Genomic DNA, 17,236 nt, shown 5'->3' with positions numbered 1-17,236 from the left:
AGAGCTGAATTTGGCAAACCAAACTCGTGGAGCTTGTTTAAGGCCATAAAGTGCACGTCAAAGGTGACAATCCTTGTTGATTCAACAGAGAGACTAGTAGAAAGTTGCATATAAACTTCTTCATTTAAATCCTCATTAAGGAATGCATTTTTGACATCCATCTGAAAAATGTCTCATTTGCTGGTAGCAGCAATAGCTAAAAGGGCACGAATAGATGAGATACAAGCAACCGGAGCAAATGTCTCTTCATAATCAATCCCATACTCCTGTGTAAAACCTTTTGCAACAAGACAAGCTTTGTAGCGCTCAATGGACCCATCAGAGTGAGTCTTAATCTTGTAGATCCATTTACAACCAACCACAGATTTCCCGAGGGGAGAGTCACCAAGTCCCAAGTATGGTTTTTAAATAATGCATCAAGTTCTTCTTTCATTGCAATCTGCCATAAATGGTTAGTGGAAGTCTCACGATAGGTGTGAGGCTCGTGCAGTGTAGCAAGGACAGTGTAACCATAATAGTCAAGTAAATGTGTAGGAATAGATCTTACTCGAGTTGAGTGATGAGATGGAATGTCTTGTACAAGATCTTCAGGTGAAGCAGGAGCAGGGGACCCAAGCTCAAGGTTGGGTAGCTCATCTTTGACCCATTCATCTTCCACCTATTCATTAAAGGGTAAACTAGGAAAGGGATCGAGGATATCTGGTGGTTGGACAGAGAAGTCTATAGAAGAATCAGAAGCAGCTACAGGAGGATTAGAAGCAACTAAAGAAGGAATATGTGCCTCATCTGGAAAAAGATCTAAGATAGAGGAGGAAGATAGGGAGGCATGGAAGTGAGAGAGCTCAACAGAGGAGCGATGTTCTTAAAAGACAACATTGTGAGAGATACGAAGACAATGAGAGACTGGATCATAACACCGATAGCCCTTTTGAGTTTCGCCATTGCCAAGAAAACAACAAAGTCTTGACTAAGGCTCAAGTTTGTTATGCTCATGTGGTTGAAGAAGAATGAAACAAGTAGAACCGAAGGAGTGAAGGTGGTGATAGTCTGGAGATGACCCAAAAAGGCGCTCATATGGAGTTTGATTTTGAATAACAGGACTTGAAATGTGATTAATGGCATGAACAACATGAAGAGCAACTTCGTCCCAAAAAGGAGAAGGAATATTGGTAGAGAGAAGGAGAGCACGAACAGTGGCACTCTCCGCTAAGGCATTAGATCAAGAGAGTGGTGGAGGCGAGAGAGACACAGAGAGAGAGAGAGAAAGGAGAGAGTGTTTTACTGAGAAGTGAAGCTAAAATGAAAAGTTGAGGGAGCACACGGATTGCTAGCGCGTCCTGGTGAGGTGTCAAAATAAGGAATCATTGGATTAAATGGATGGCTGAGATTTGTTCAATTGCACACCGTGCAATACCCTTATAAAATTGTCAAAAATCTGACAAAAATTATATGATACCTTGCAGTGCCCGTTAAAAGAAGTGAAAACTTTCCCTATATGTCACCGAGAAAAGACAAGCTTAAACGCCTTTATCTTCTCCCTCTTCTCAGTGTCACTCAGCAAAGAATATTCTCCTGTCCCAGCCAATCAAAAAAAAAAAAAAGGTTCAAATAATGAGCTCGTTCTTTCCTGGTTCTTTCAATGAAATTGCCATTACATGGAAAAAAAAAAAAAAAAACCTGAGCTTTTGGCTTTTGCTTTGCAGCCGGAACAATCTTTTACGAAACTTCGTAATTCAGGTTAGATATTATTGTATACCTCTCTTTTGCTCTCAGCCGCACATCTGAATCTTACTCAACTATACGATGCTTCTCATCAATTGCCTTAGCCTTGTAAGACAAGCTCAGGAATAGCTACGCAGCTGGGTCTATAAAAAGCAGGGATGTAATGGAGAGAAATGTGCAGAGAGTGAAATTAAGCTGTGCGAAGATCTAGTGAAAAAAAAAAAAAACTGTGCTTTGTTCATAGCGGAGATCTTGTGGTGATCTTGGTTTCACTGGGTTTCTAAAAAGGTATTATTTTATTTTTCAAATTTATTGTGAACTTAAGTTTTGGACATAAATTTGAGCATTGCATTCTCTATTTTATTATAGTAAATTGTTCCATTTATATTATAGGGTTTTCCTGTATGTACATGATCTTGTGTGATTAAGGAAGTGTTTGATAAAGTAGTTTGAAAATTGTTGTTCGGTGTTTTTTGAAATATGTATAGGTGAAAAAATATATAGAAATATGTGTAATGATATTTAAAATGTGAAAATGTGAGTTTAAACTTACTCATCAAATGGCCCTAATTTTCTTGGTGGTTGCCACTTATGTGATTTTTTATTTTATTTTTTTGCTACAGGTTGTATTTAAATTTTATTAACAAATAGATGGGGAATTATCCCAACAAATTTATGGCAGGTGTCCTTTTTATGAAGTGACTTAAAACTTTCACAATATTAAACAGATTGCATAAACAAAACCAAGAAATACTTGGTTTCCTCATGGCTCAAGCCATAAAATAGTTGTATCATTGACCACATTGTTCTCAATTTTACAGGATTTGAAAAAGGTGATTGGTAGACGATTATACCCTCAATCCATGTTTACTTTCAGGGAGATGCTTACAACATTGGCACCATTTTTCACAACTGCTGTTGTGATTCTACTAAGTCCCTTTGTAAAAGAACACATACCTGTTGAAGTCAGCAATTACCTGGTCTCAACCTTTAAAAAGTGGCTCGCTAGAATCTCTACGCCTCAAGTCACTATCGTCATTGAAGAGAGAGTTGATCACCGTAGCAACCGAATCTATGAAGCTGCCACAGCCAAACTACGTACCCTGATTTGTGATTCAACAAAACCAGAACGTTTCAAGGTAAGCAAAACAGTTAGGCAAAAGGAATCAATCTTTGATATCGTAAAGGATTTACAGATTATTGATTACTTTGGAAAAATTAGACTCAAATGGATGTTATGTGTTGAAAGAGACGAAATAAGCGGTAGTAATTCAAAGAAATTACATCTTTCCTTTGATAGGGGATCTGAAAAGGAAGTGCTAGATTCTTATTTAAGAAATATAGTAGATCATTATGAGAGAAATCAATACGAAGAAACGGGTTCAAAGCTTTATACCCGTAATAGGGTCCATGGTAATTATGGCCCTTTTCATGGTTCTGCCTATTATGATGAAGGTGATAAAGAATGGCGTTATGTTAGTCTTGAACATCCAGCTACGTTTGAGAAGTTGGCAATGAACCCAGAGCAGAAGAAGATACTCAAGGATGATTTGGACATATTTCTTGGAAGGAAGGACTATTATAAGAAAGTTGGCAAGGCATGGAAGCGAGGGTATTTGCTTTATGGCCCTCCGGGTACCGGTAAAACAAGCTTGATTGCTGCCATGGCTAATTACCTCCACTTTAATATCTATGATTTGAACCTTTCCGTACGCTATTCAGATGACGACTTGAGAGGTATATTGCTCTCAACAACTAATCGCTCAATACTGGTAATCGAGGATATAGATCGCGGTATAAAGTTCAATGATGAAAGGAGAAAGAAAATTGACACGGTTAGCATTCTTTATTCTCATAAAATTTAGTTGCAATTACTCCAATATATATATATACAATAGTCAACTATCATAAATTAGTCAACTATATATATATGGTCAACTATATATAAATTAGTATAATGAGTTTCAGTATAAACTATTTTTTCAATACGAAAAAATTGTACGAAAAAATTGTTATAATGATTCTAAGTGTGTAAGCCTCTTTTTGTTAGACTTGGCTATAATTTTAATGAGATATTTAGTTCAATGAGTCTAATTAGTTTTTTTCCTGCTAGAAGATTTTTCCCACTATTGGATGCATGTGTTGTTGGGTTTTGAGACTGAGAATCGAATTAGTGTATTTCAACAGAAAATTAGAATAGAAATGGGAATAAAATTGCATACCAATCATATCTCTTAAACCCTTGGAAGTTAGAGTATTGTGTATTGATTATAACTTTTATTGAGTATGCTATGCACTATGCCAACAACCATTACCATTATCACACGCGCTGATGCAAATGACATTATCTAATTATTTCATCTAACAATATTTGCTTTCATGTTATTTTTTCAGTTCACACTATCGGGTTTATTGAACATGATAGATGGATTATGGTCAAGTTGTGGAGATGAGCGAATTATTGTGTTCACCACCAATGATAAGGACCGACTTGATCCTGCTTTGTTGCGCCCAGGCCGCATGGATCTGCACGTGCACATGTCATATTGCACCATGGATGGGTTCAAGCTTTTGGCTTCTAATTATCTTAATATCGAAGGTGACCACCAACTCTATGGAGAGATTGAAGGATTGTTGAACAATGTAGAGGTTACCCCAGCTGAAATTGCAGAGGAACTTTTAAAGAGTGGTGGTACTGATGTTGTTCTCGGAGGACTTGTCAAATTTCTCGAGCAAAAAATACTTAAGAAAGCCAAGGCTGCCGAGTTGAAGGAACTTTTGAAGAGTGATCATGATACAGATGTTGATGTCGAAGGATTTGTGAAATTTCTCAAGGAGGAAAAACTTCAGAATGCAAAGGCTGAAGAGGCAGAGCAACTTTTGAAGAGCGATCATACTGATGTTGATGTTGATGTTGATGTTGAAGGACTTGTTAAACTTTTCAAGCAAAAAAAACTTGCGGATGCAAAGGCTGCGGATGCAAAGGCTGCGGATGCAAAGTCTGCAGGTGCAAAGTATATAAATCCATACGAACTGATGGAGACATGGAGTGATGGGTAGTTTCAAAAGAGATGGTTCGTGTTCTCAAGGAATTAGTAATGTTCCCATGCCATTCTAGCACTTGTCAAATCCCATTTAAGTTTTTCTCCCTGCTGGTGGTGATCTTTATTTGTTCCTCTCCTCATTTCTGAGTTTTTGTTCTCTTTGTGAAATAATATGTATCGTATCTGTGGTGGTCCGTTCCCTCTTCTCGGTCCACACAGTATCAATGTGCGGTTGTGCACTGCTGTGAATCTGATAATGTACTAGTGCAAATTGTGTGACCATGTGTGTGAGATGTTGGTGATTTAGAAAAGAATTACATGTTTGTTGAATGGATATTTTGCATTACGCTTTTTATGCGTGCTGCTATTTGCCTCTGACCGCTTTACTTTTATTGCTGGTAATGTTAACTAACTCTTTTTATGTGTAACAGCCCTCCCCTCTCTCATTTAGTTACAGCCCTACCAGCATTGAATGTTCATATTTAATTAGTATTTAATCATTTAATGCTTTGGTGAGAAAGCATATAAAAGTTTTTGGAGGTTATTTTCTGTTCTTTGAAAAAAACAATATGCAAGTCAAAGATGTATATCCGTGTTACTTATTTGATAACAGTACTGTGAGAGAATAGGAACTGATCGCATAATATGTAGTGATATGAGTCTCACTCTTTCACTTCTCCCTTCTTTTGTCTTTTATTAGTTTGATGATCCTGAAGTTTAAAAAAAAACAAATGGGTGGTTTTTTACTTTTTTTTTTTAATATATAATAATAACTTAATTGCTTTCATGTTTACACTAGCATTACTCAAATGTAAAGTAAGATTAGAAATCCAATTCATTTTGCCTGTAGACTTTACAGTATCAATGGATGTCACGTCAAAATGCCACGTTTTTTTCCATGTTCCATTTGGATTATACTTTTTGGAAGTGCACTTCACTAATGAAATGTGTACCTTTTTAACTACTGATGCTAATGGGTTACTCAAATTCAATATGGACCGCACTCTAGAGTAGAGCTCATATTGGGAAAAAGGGGAGGGAGACAATCAAATGCGAATATGTATGATTAGATTTTCTGGGAATAAGGAATAAAAATTGATAGCACAATATGAATTTTACACGTATGCGTAAAATTCATACACAAACGCGTAAAGTTCATTCTGGTTTACTGAAAACAAGGCAATGGATGAAGGGTAACATTGGGGCCTGTTAGTGTATAGCTTAGACTAGTTTAGCCCATTGGGCTTTAGCCCAGTATACTGTACTTGTAGTTTACTCCTTTTACTTGTACTGCACACATATCTAGCCTATATAAGGCTCTCTATTGTACATTGTTTCATACATATCAATATACAGACTATTCAGTCTTTCTCACACTTTATATTCTTAACATGGTATCAGAGCCAATCCTCTGACTTTCTGGTTCCTGTGGACATCTCCGGCATTCTTCCGCTGCCCTCGCCTTCATCCAGTAGCCACTGTCAGAAGCGAGTCACCGCCGTCACGCCCACAGTCCCAGCAAATCTCAAATCTCATTGTTCTACTCATCCAACTGTCAAAGCAAAGGCATTGAGTGACAGAACAGACAATCCCGAGCAAAACCCAACCAAGAACGGCCAGAAAACACTTCACACGCGCCTCCACGCGCCGCCTGAAGTTTCTGCCTCACGAGCACGCGCTCCACGCGCCGCCATGCGCCGCCACTAGTACTCACGCGCCCCACGCACCAGACCAGACTTCCTCCACGCGCCACACGCGCTTACACGCGCCAGCTCCATTTCGCGAACTGCCACGTCAGCCCTAGTGTGACGTCACCCTGCCACGTCAGCACACGTCAGCCGTTGACTAGACCAGACTTGACCGTTGACTTTGACTTGACCGTTGACTTTGGCCGTTGACCAAGTCAAAATTTTCAACAGGACCTGTCTTGCTCAGTTTTTCGCGTAGATTCTGATTTTGGGCTCCGTTTCTGCATTTGAGGTATCTAAATATCACTTTTTGGTCATTTTCTTCATTATGGCTCAACAAAGTGAACGAGATATCATACGTCCTATCACCATCATGTTGGATGGTCCTACTAGCTATCATGCATGGTCTCAGAATATGACCGTCTTTCTCAAGGGTCGTAAACTGTGGAGATATGTGACTGGTTCAATTCCTAAGCCAGTACCAAACCCTAAATCCAAAGCCACAGCTGCTGAAGAGTCTTCCAAGACTGCTGTTACAACAGATGATTATGAAGAACGTCTAGAAGAATGAGAGAGTATTCAGAGTAAGATCTTATCTTGGTTTATCAATACCTCTATTCCCTCCATTCATAATCTTCTTCCTCGTCTTGAAACTGCTGAGGCTGCTTGGAAATTTTTGGCCGATCGTTATAATTGCACTAATGATTCAAGCTTGGAGTTTCACATTGAATCAAAGCTTTATCAAATGCGCCAAGAGACAGGTCAGTCTATTTCTGATTTTTATTCTCAGACTTCTACTATGTGGGAACAACTCTCTGCTGCAGATCCTCCACTGGTGTGTTCTAAGGACATTGAGCTCTTTGTCAAATATCGGGATCGCCGTAGATTTATGCACTTCATGATGGGTTTACGTGAGGATTTTGAGCCTACTAGGGCTTCTCTACTTAGCCGGTCTCCTACTCCTTCTCTTGATGCTGCAGTAAAGGAGCTCATTTCTGAGGAGAATTGTCGGCCCACTTATCACATGACATCATCTGATCATGTCTTGGCTACACCCTCACCACAGCCTCTCATTGTTGCATTCACTGCTCCTCCGCGAATAAACTCCGGGCGTCCCACCTCTCAGTCTTCCAAAGGTGCTCACTGCAAGTTTTGCCGTGCCAAAGGCCATGACATCTCTGTTTGTCGTAAGTTACAGAAATTTGTGCAAGAGCAGAATAAAGCTTCTCTTCCTCAGGTAGCTGCTGTATGTCCTTCAGATCCATCGGTTCCTACAGGTCCATCTTTGGCTTCCTCACTTACTACGGCTGATATTGAGGCAGTTGTTCAACAGGTTTTATCCTGCACTTCCACTGCCCTTTCTATCACCTCAGGTAAACAACCTTGGTTTTTTGATACTGCATGTTGTAACCATATGACTCCTGATGAATCCCAATTTTCTGATAAGGCATCCTTAGAACATCCAATCACCATTTACACTGCTGATGGAACTCCTATGCCTGTTAGTCATAAAGGAACAATCTCTTCTCCTTGTTTATCCCTTAGTGACACTTTTCATATTCCTAAGTTATCCCTCAATTTGCTTTCTGTTGGTCAACTTTGCGAATTAGGCGTAGATCTTCTATTTACTAATCATGGTGTGGATGTGCAGGATCCCCGGACGGGTCAAGTGCTTGGGACAGACCGTAAGGTTGGTCGCATGTTTGAGGTTCATGACTTGAAGATTCCTTCACAAGTTGTTTCTGCAGCTACTACCACTGCCACCTCCTCACCTGATCTATGGCATGCTCGTCTTGGTCATCCATCCTTATCTCGTCTTCAATTGTTAGCTTCTCAAGGTCATTTAGGTTCAGTTCAGTTTTCAAAATTTGATTGTACTTCCTGTCATTTTGGCAAACAAACAAAATTGCCATTTAATAAAAGTGACTCATTTTCTTCTGCTCCTTTTTGATCTTATACATTCTGATATTTGGGGTCCTGCACCTGTTCCCACTGAGGGGGGATCTAAATATTTTGTCATATTTGTGGATGATTTTTCTCGGTATACTTGGATTTATCTGCTTCACCATAGGTCTGAACTTGTGTCTATTTATCAAACATTTCATAAAATGATTGAAACACAGTTCAATCGCACCGTTAAAGTCTTTCGATCGGATAATGCTCAAGAATATAATGATAAATCTTTCCTATCCTTTTTAGACAGGCATGGTACTCTTCCTCAGCGGTCTTGTCCTTACACCTCTCAACAAAATGGTCGTGCAGAACGAAAACATCGTCACATTCTTGATGTTGTCCGCACCCTTCTCATTTCTGCCTCTCTTCCTGAGTGATTTTGGGGTGAGGCCGCACTCACTGCTGTACACACTATTAATCGTATTCCTTCACCAACTACACACAACAAATCACCATTTGAGCTTCTCTATGGTCAAACTCCTGACTACTCCTCTCTTCGGGTTTTTGGTTGTGCTTGCTTTGTCTCTCTTCCTCCTCATGAACGAACAAAGCTCCAACCTCGTACTCGTCTCTGTTGTTTCCTTGGTTATGGTGTGTCTCAAAAAGGGTTTCGCTGCTATGATCCCATTTCTCATCGCCTTCGTGTCTCCCGTCATGTTGAGTTTTGGGAACATCGTCCTTTCACGAGTCTTCAGCAGTTTCCTACATCTTCTTCCTCAAAGTCTCCCATTTTTACTGATCTTTTCCTCCCTCTCTATCCTGAACTTGTGGAGGATTCTTCAGCATCGACTGCCTCTCCAGACGACTCATCTCCGGTTCTGTCTCCGGCATATGACCCGCCTGTCTTGGATCCTGTGGCACCACCCTCTCCTGAGTCTCCTATTGGTCCTGAACTTCACCGTTCCACTCGGGTAAGCATTCCTCCCCCTTATCTCACTGATTATCATTGCTCTTTTGCTCTTGCCACTCTCTATGAACCTCACACCTATCGTGAGGCTCATACTGACCCTCTTTGGCAGCAAGCTATGAATGAAGAACTAGATGCCCTTCATAAGAATCACACGTGGGATATGGTTGATTTGCCTCCTGGTCAGTCTGTAGTAGGTTGTAGGTGGGTTTACAAGATCAAGACCAAGGCTGATGGATCTGTTGAACGATACAAGGCTCGCCTAGTTGCCAAAGGCTTTACTCAGGAGTATGGTATTGACTATGAGGAAACATTTGCTCCTGTTGCTCGTCTTACATCTGTTAGATGTCTCATTGCTGTGGCTGCTGTTCGCCATTGGCCTCTTTATCAAATGGATGTGAAGAATGCTTTCCTTAATGGAGACCTCCATGAAGAAGTGTACATGCAACCACCCCCTGGCTATCCACACTCAGGCAATCAAGTTTTCCGCCTTCGCCGTGCTCTTTATGGCCTCAAGTAGGCTCCTCGAGCTTGGTTTGAAAAGTTTAGCTCAGTTGTTGCTCAGCAGGGTTTCACTTCGAGTCCTCATGACACTGCTCTCTTTGTTCGAAGATCCTCTGCTGGTATCACTCTTATTCTTCTTTATGTTGATGATATGATTATTACTGGAGATGATTCTGCAGGTATCCGCTCTCTTCAGAACTTCCTTAGTCAGCATTTTGAGATGAAAGATTTGGGCACTCTCAGCTATTTTCTTGGGCTTGAGGTTACCTCATCCTCTGATGGATACTATCTTTCCCAGGCTAAATATGCTTCTGATCTTCTCTCCAAAGCCGGTGTCACTGATAACAAGACTGTTTCCACTCCTTTGGAATACAATGCAAAGCTCACACCCTTGGACGGTGAACCTATATCCGATGCTACTCGCTATCGTCAGTTGGTTGGCAGTTTGATCTATCTCACTGTTACTCGTCCAGATATTTCACATGCCGTGGGTATGGTTAGTAAGTTCATGGATGCACCTCGTTCTGTCCACTATGCTGCTGTTCTTCGGATTCTCCGATATGTCAAAGGCACACTTTATCATGGTCTGCATTACTCCTCTCGATCTTCTCTCGAGCTTCATGCTTATTCAGATGCTGACTGGGCAAGTGATCCGACTGATCGATGCTCTATCACAGGTTTCTGTTTCCTGTTAGGTACTTCTCTGGTCTCGTGGCGCAGCAAGAAGCAGGATGTGGTTTCCCGTTCTAGTACTGAGGCTGAGTATCGTGCCCTTGCCGACACCACTTGTGAGCTTGTTTGGCTTCGCTGGCTCTTGGCTGACATGGATGCTCCACAGCCCACTGCCACTCCTATTTATTGTGACAATCGTAGTGCTATCTACATTGCTCATAATGATGTCTTCCATGAACGCACTAAGCATATTGAGATCGACTGCCACATCACTCGCCAGCATCTTAAGAAAGGAAATCTCCAGTTATTCTCCATCTCCTCTACTGACCAACCTGCTGATATCTTTACCAAGACTCACTCGCCTGGTCGCCTTCGAGATCTTATATCCAAACTCCAGTTGGCTTCCTCCTTGCCACCTCGAGTTTGAGGGGGGATGTTAGTGTATAGCTTAGACTAGTTTAGCCCATTGGGCTTTAGCCCAGTATACTGTACTTGTAGTTTACTCCTTTTACTTGTACTGCACACATATCTAGCCTATATAAGGCTCTCTATTGTACATTGTTTCATACATATCAATATACAGACTATTCAGTCTTTCTCACACTTTATATTCTTAACAGGGCCAATATACCTCTCCTGTTTCCATGCTCAAATTGATTTTCACTTTAGTTTGAGATATGATTGCCAAAATCTCTAATCATTTTTTTTTCTTCTTTTCTTGGGCTCAGTTGGGATCAATTAGCAAACATTTTTTCCAAGTCCCTATCTTTGTCTAGATTCGTACTCTTACAGACCAAACTCAATGTTGTTCCAATAAAGTTGGCTTGAAGGATAATGTCTATTAAATAATACAAAATAATAAGAATATTGCAGAGGGAACAAAATCAAGAAAGAGAGAATGAGCAACACCTCTAGTGACTATATCTTTATTGTATTCTTAAGTATGTGTTACATAGAACCCTAAGGATGGTATTTATCGAGGCTATAGAGGTGAAGGGAATATCGAGGGGGAAGCGCTAAGATGGTTTTAATTATGAGTAAAATTGGTGTTTTAGTTATTCCTCCTTTAGGTCATTTCTTGCTTCAGTGTGTTAAAACCGCCTGCAACAAAATAGATTTTTAAGAGCATTAGCATTGATAGTGCTAAAAAGTCAAATTGCTGATTTTAACCACCAACTCACAACGAAAGAGCTATATTGATGTAGCCTTTTTTTTTTTTTCAACTGAGCTATGGCAGATTAGCTCAGAACTATTTATAACAACTAATATAGAACAATTAATATTGAGTGTATTATAAATTGGTGTATTAAAATGGATAAAGTGAATTTTGAGATGCTAAAAGTTAAAAATTTTAGCTCCATGCTAATGCTCTTAGAGAAAACGCATCAATCCGTCTAAAATTTTTCATCTATTTTAGTATAAAAACTCACTTTTTCTATTTTACACAAACACTTTACAGAAACATACACATCAGTTTATTTATTATATACATTTTTTATTATTATTAAAATAATATTTTTCCTCACTTTTTTTTAATATTTCTCACCTACCCTCACCTAACACTTACTTCTTTATTTTTTGAATACACTCCTTTCTTCATCTTCTTGTCCTTATCTCTATCTCCGCCTCTCTTTCTTCTCCTTTTTTTTTTTTTTTTTTTTGTTTTTTGAGAATCTTTTTCTTTCCTCTTCTTCTTTTATAATTTGGGTTTTATACTTTTATTATAGATGATGATTTTGGGTTGGGTTTGATTAAGGGCCGTGATTTTGGGCGTAGAAAGCAAAAATTTTGGGTGGAGAAAAAGAAGTTACACAATTAATTGGGATGTTCTTTGCTTACCGATGTCTAGAGATAGTTTTAGTTTTAGTTTTAGAAAGATTGCATGGATGAATAAAACCATGATGGCTCAAGTTGAAACAATAGAAATTAGCACAAAATATTTTCTCTAAAATGAATTTTTATTTAGTAGAGCTCACCCTGGTAACGTTTGGGTATGGAAGAGAATTACATAATATAAATCTCTTCCTCTTATGCTTAAAGAGTTGGCACAGGAGACAGCAAAGTACGAGATCACCCTGCTTGGTATCTTGGTAAGCAAAAAGGTCTAAATTTACATATGTTGGGTGTTTAAAAAGTTGTTGACCTCATTGATAAACATGCTTATTAGGTGGAAAATACAATGGTTTAAAAAACCAGACCGAAGGCAAAACCATTTGCCTCCATTCCTAGTTTAACCCGATTTTTAACCAGTTTTGGCTGGTTTTTGACCGGTTTTGGGCATTTTTATTGGATCGAACTGGTACCTGGTTCTCAGTTGAACCAGTCAAACTAGCTGGTCCAGTCCCCTTTTTAAAACCATAGAAAGATTCTACTTAGTATGTGGTTCTTTAAAATATATATATATATACTTCGTATACTTTTTGTTATTCTTATTTATTGGTAGCTTGTTTGCCACAATGCTCTACCATTGGAAACTAAACTAGCGAAGAAGCTTAAGGCTACAATCAAATTTGTAGTTAGCCAAACTTTGTACATATATAAAATGTATTTTGCGCCAATATGAAATATAAAAATATTTATGAGTGATAAATTCATGTAAGATTTGCTATATATTGTTTATTTGTTGATTTTTTTTTTAAAGAATAAGCCACATTTATTTATTTTTTAATCAAAATTTCACTTATGAATGAAAGGATTTTTAATAGTTGGATAGCTAGACACCAAGTATAACTTATGTAAATTTATATTATTATTATGTAAGTATACACTATTTGATTGCTTATACACAATTATGAAGGTGAATAAATTATTACATAAATAATGTGAGGTCTTATTAGGTTTTTTAATTAATTAATTAATAATTTTTATCTCACTTTTGAAAGGAAACAAATAATTTTCCTTCCTCTTCCCTAATTTCTTTATGTTGCTTATATTGGCACCGGTTTGATGCAAATGAGGTGTTTTTGGAAATATCTTATGAGAAGCTTCAATTTGATAGGTTTGGACCACAAAAATTCCACACAAACAAAGAGAATCCATAGAGATACATAAAATTTCAAACAAAGACTCGAGTTTGGTACTACATTTTCGGGCTTCTAAAAAATGACATAGGGAGTTAGAAAATAGGCATTGTAAGCTTTCTAGAATGAGACTTTATTTGAGTTAAACAGAGATCCAAAAGGCCAAAATGTAAGTATATAAATGGAAAGAATCATGCAAAACCCATAGAAAATGGCTCAAGATAAGATTGAGATGCCCACTTTGCACACAAATTTGTCATAGATTACCCATAGGTGATCTAAAATGTTGGGACTTAGTAAACTAGGCATGTTTCTCTATGCTTTGCAACAAAAAGTTATGTTGGATGTTCACCAGATTGCTTGAAAATATGTGCACCAAGGATGACAAAACATAAACATTGAAAACTTCCCATTTAAATCACCCCATTTCTCAATTGAATAACTTTTTTTTTTAATTTTTTTTTATTATAGCACAAAATGACCCAAAGTTGGTACATTTAGAAAGTATGTTACACAAACTTTCCAATGGTATCAAGAACAAGCAAAATAGTGTTCGTGAACACAGTTCTAACCTGTAGGGAATTATCCCGAAATTCCCAACTTGTGAGAAAACAAAAATAGAGAAAACACATGCCAAAGAAAAAAATAATCACACGCATAAAACAGTATTTACATGGTTCGGCAATTTGCCTATGTCCACTGAGTTGCAGATTTCATTATTATTAGGGAAAAAAATACTAAGTACGGCAGTACAGTTTTTCTCTCTCTTTGAAAAACTACAACAACAAAACCCTGATCACTAAAACACGTTTTCTACATCTTGCGCACAGGATTCACAATGGGCTACAGCTTGGGCCGACACCATGGACTAAGCCTAAGAAAATCTTCCATTAAAAACCATGCAATATTATTCGGGTCGGGTTGGGTCGTCAATTGGATCAAACATAACTAGGCTCTACAAAGCCCAACAAATCTTCCACTTGGAGACTAGTTCAATCATCAACATCAACCGCAATCCTCCAAACACAATCACTCATCCCTGCCACTCATCCTCCTATCCTCAAGCTAGAAGACCAACTAAAGCTACACACAGCTTCAGCTTCTCAATAGTGACACCCTTAGTCAATATGTCTACCGGGTTCTTAGATCCACAAATCTTCTTAAGTATTACCAGCTTATCTTCAACAAGGTAACGGATAACGTGGTATTTTGTCTGTATATGCTTCGACTTTGAATGAAAAGCTGAATTCTTAGCCAGAAAAATTACACTTTGACTGTCACTGTGTAGAGTGTCCATCTCCTGCTTCTTACCTAATTCATCTCAAAAGCCATGTAGCCAAATCATCTTCTTTCCAGCTTTAGTTGCTGCAACATACTCAGCTTCTGTAATAGACAAAGTAACAATCTTTTGTAAATTTGAGGCCCATGATATAGCTATACCACTAAAAGTAAATACAAACCCAGTAATACTCTTTTTACTATCAATATCACCAGCAAAATTAGCATCTACATAACCTTGCAATTTCAAACTTGCACCTGTGAAGCAAAGACATGTATCTGATGAACCCTTCGAATATCTCAGAATCCACTTGACTGCCTCCTAATGCTGCTTTCCAGGCCTACTCATGAATCTGCTCACAACTCCCATTGCATGTGTAATGTCTGGCCTTGTACACACCATAACATACATCAAGCTGCCAATAGCTGAGGCATAGGGCACCTTGCTCATATAGTCCCTTTCTTCTTCTATCTTTGATGAATGTTCCTTGCTTAGTTTGAAATGACTACCCAAGGGTGTGCTCACTGGTTTAGCTTCATTCATGTTGAACCTGTTGAGATCTTTCTTCACATACTCTGACCGTGAAAGCTTCAATGTACCATTAGCCTTGTCTCTAATGATTCTCATACCAAGGATTTGTTTTGCAGCTCCCAAATCCTTCATTGCAAACTGTTTTGACAATTGCTTCTTTAGATCATTAATCTCCTCAATGTTAAACCCTGCAATGAGCATATCATCCACATACAATAGTAAAATGATATAAGAATTGTCAAAGAACTTAACATAGCAACAGTGATCAGTTTCACATCTCTTGAACCCAATTCTATGCATAAAACTGTCAAATTTCTTGTACTATTGTATTGGAGCTTGTTTTAGGCCATACAAGCTTTTTCTCAATTTGCAGACTAGATTCTTTTGTCCCTGAACAATGAACCTTTTTGGCTGAATCATGTAAATATCTTCCTCCAAGTCACCATGAAGGAATGTCGTCTTCACATCTAACTGCTTAAGATGTAAGTTTTCTGCAACCACCATTCCCAGTACCAGTCTAATGGTTGACATCTTCACAACTAGAGAAAATATCTCTGAGTAGTCAATGCCATTCTTTTGCTGGTACCTTTTGACAACTAATCTGGCCTTGTAACGCTTGCTGCCATCATGCTCATTCTTTATTCTATATACCCACTTGTTGTGCAAAACCTTCTTTCTTACTGGTAATTTAGTCAATTCCCATGTCTGATTCCCTAACAAGGAATTCATCTCATCCTTCATGGCTAACTCCTACTTGCTTGAATTTTCATCCTGTAAGGCTTTTTCATAACACTCTAGCTCACCACCATTAGTCAACAAGAGATAATTTAGAGTGGGTAAATAACGCTGTGGAGGTCTAATGGTCTTGGAAGATCTACGGACTTTAGCTACAAGTGTACTCTGATCTACCTGTGAATCTACATTCTCCTTATCTTCTTCACTCCTTTTCTGGATAGTACTTTCAGTCAATTCATCTAAGTTGACAAACTTAGATTTCTTTTGATTTATCTCTGTAACATCTGACACTACAGTTGACCTGTCCTTGTACATAACCTGTTCATTAAATATCACATTTATACTTTTGATGATTTTCCTGTTTTGTTCATCCCAAAACCTATAGCCAAATTTCTCATCACCATAGCCAATGAAAAAACATATTTTAGACTTTGCATCAAGTTTACTACGAGTATCTGAATCAATATGAACATAAGAAACACAACCAAAAATTTTAAAATATGAAAATTTTACCTCTTTATCGCTCCAAACCTCCTCAGGAAGTCTGAACTCCATGGGAACTGATGGTCCTCGGTTTATCAGGTAAGCTGTAGTGCTAACAGCATCAGCCTAGAAAGTTTTTGGTAGTCCAGCATGCAACCTCATACTCCTAGCACACTAATTGAGAGTTCTGTTCATACGTTCAGTCACACCATTTTGTTGTGGTGTCCCAAGAATGGTCTTCTCCATCCTAATTCCTTGTACAGCACAATACTCACTAAACCCTCTATCTATGTACTCTCCTCCATTATCTGACTTCAAACATTTTACATTCAAACCTGTTTCTGTCTCAACCATGGTCTTCCACCTCTTAAAAGTTTCAAATATATCATATTTATTTTTCAAAAAATAAACCCATACCTTTCTACTTGAGTCATCAATGAAAGTGATGTAGTACCTTGAACCTCCAAGGGATGCAACCAGAGAAGGCCCCCACAAATCAGTGTATACTAACTCCAATTTTTCAGCTTTCGGTGTCCTGCTAGTTTTCAAGAAGCTCACATTTTTCTGCTTTCCTAAGATGCAGCTTTCACACATGTCAAAATCAATAGACTTCAATTCTGGTAGTTTTCCTCTTCACAGCAGTATCTTCATCTCTTTCTCACTCATGTGACCAAGTCTGCGGTGCCATAGGCTTGTAT

At 38.5% G+C, this 17,236-nt stretch overlaps 2 protein-coding genes across 2 annotated transcripts in view; both read left to right on the top strand.

Moving 5' to 3' along the window:
• The window catches only part of LOC126706286 (AAA-ATPase At2g18193-like), a 61,793-nt gene that overhangs the window by 24,372 nt on the left and 20,185 nt on the right, over positions 1 to 17,236 (top strand). The gene's annotated exons all lie outside the window — the stretch shown is intronic.
• LOC126706285 (AAA-ATPase At3g50940-like) lies at positions 1,725 to 5,096 on the top strand. The gene is made up of 3 exons (XM_050405686.1): positions 1,725 to 2,010; positions 2,544 to 3,557; positions 4,117 to 5,096. The coding sequence occupies exons 2-3, from the start codon at positions 2,586 to 2,588 to the stop codon at positions 4,780 to 4,782; spliced, it is 1,638 nt and encodes a 545-aa protein (XP_050261643.1). The 5' UTR covers positions 1,725 to 2,010; positions 2,544 to 2,585; the 3' UTR covers positions 4,783 to 5,096.

This window comes from Quercus robur, chromosome 11 (assembly GCF_932294415.1).
Source record: "Quercus robur chromosome 11, dhQueRobu3.1, whole genome shotgun sequence".
In the NCBI taxonomy this organism is placed as follows: Eukaryota; Viridiplantae; Streptophyta; class Magnoliopsida; order Fagales; family Fagaceae; genus Quercus; species Quercus robur.
The sequence above is the reverse complement of the archived record's forward strand: the minus strand, read 5'-3'. Positions and strand labels throughout refer to the sequence as shown.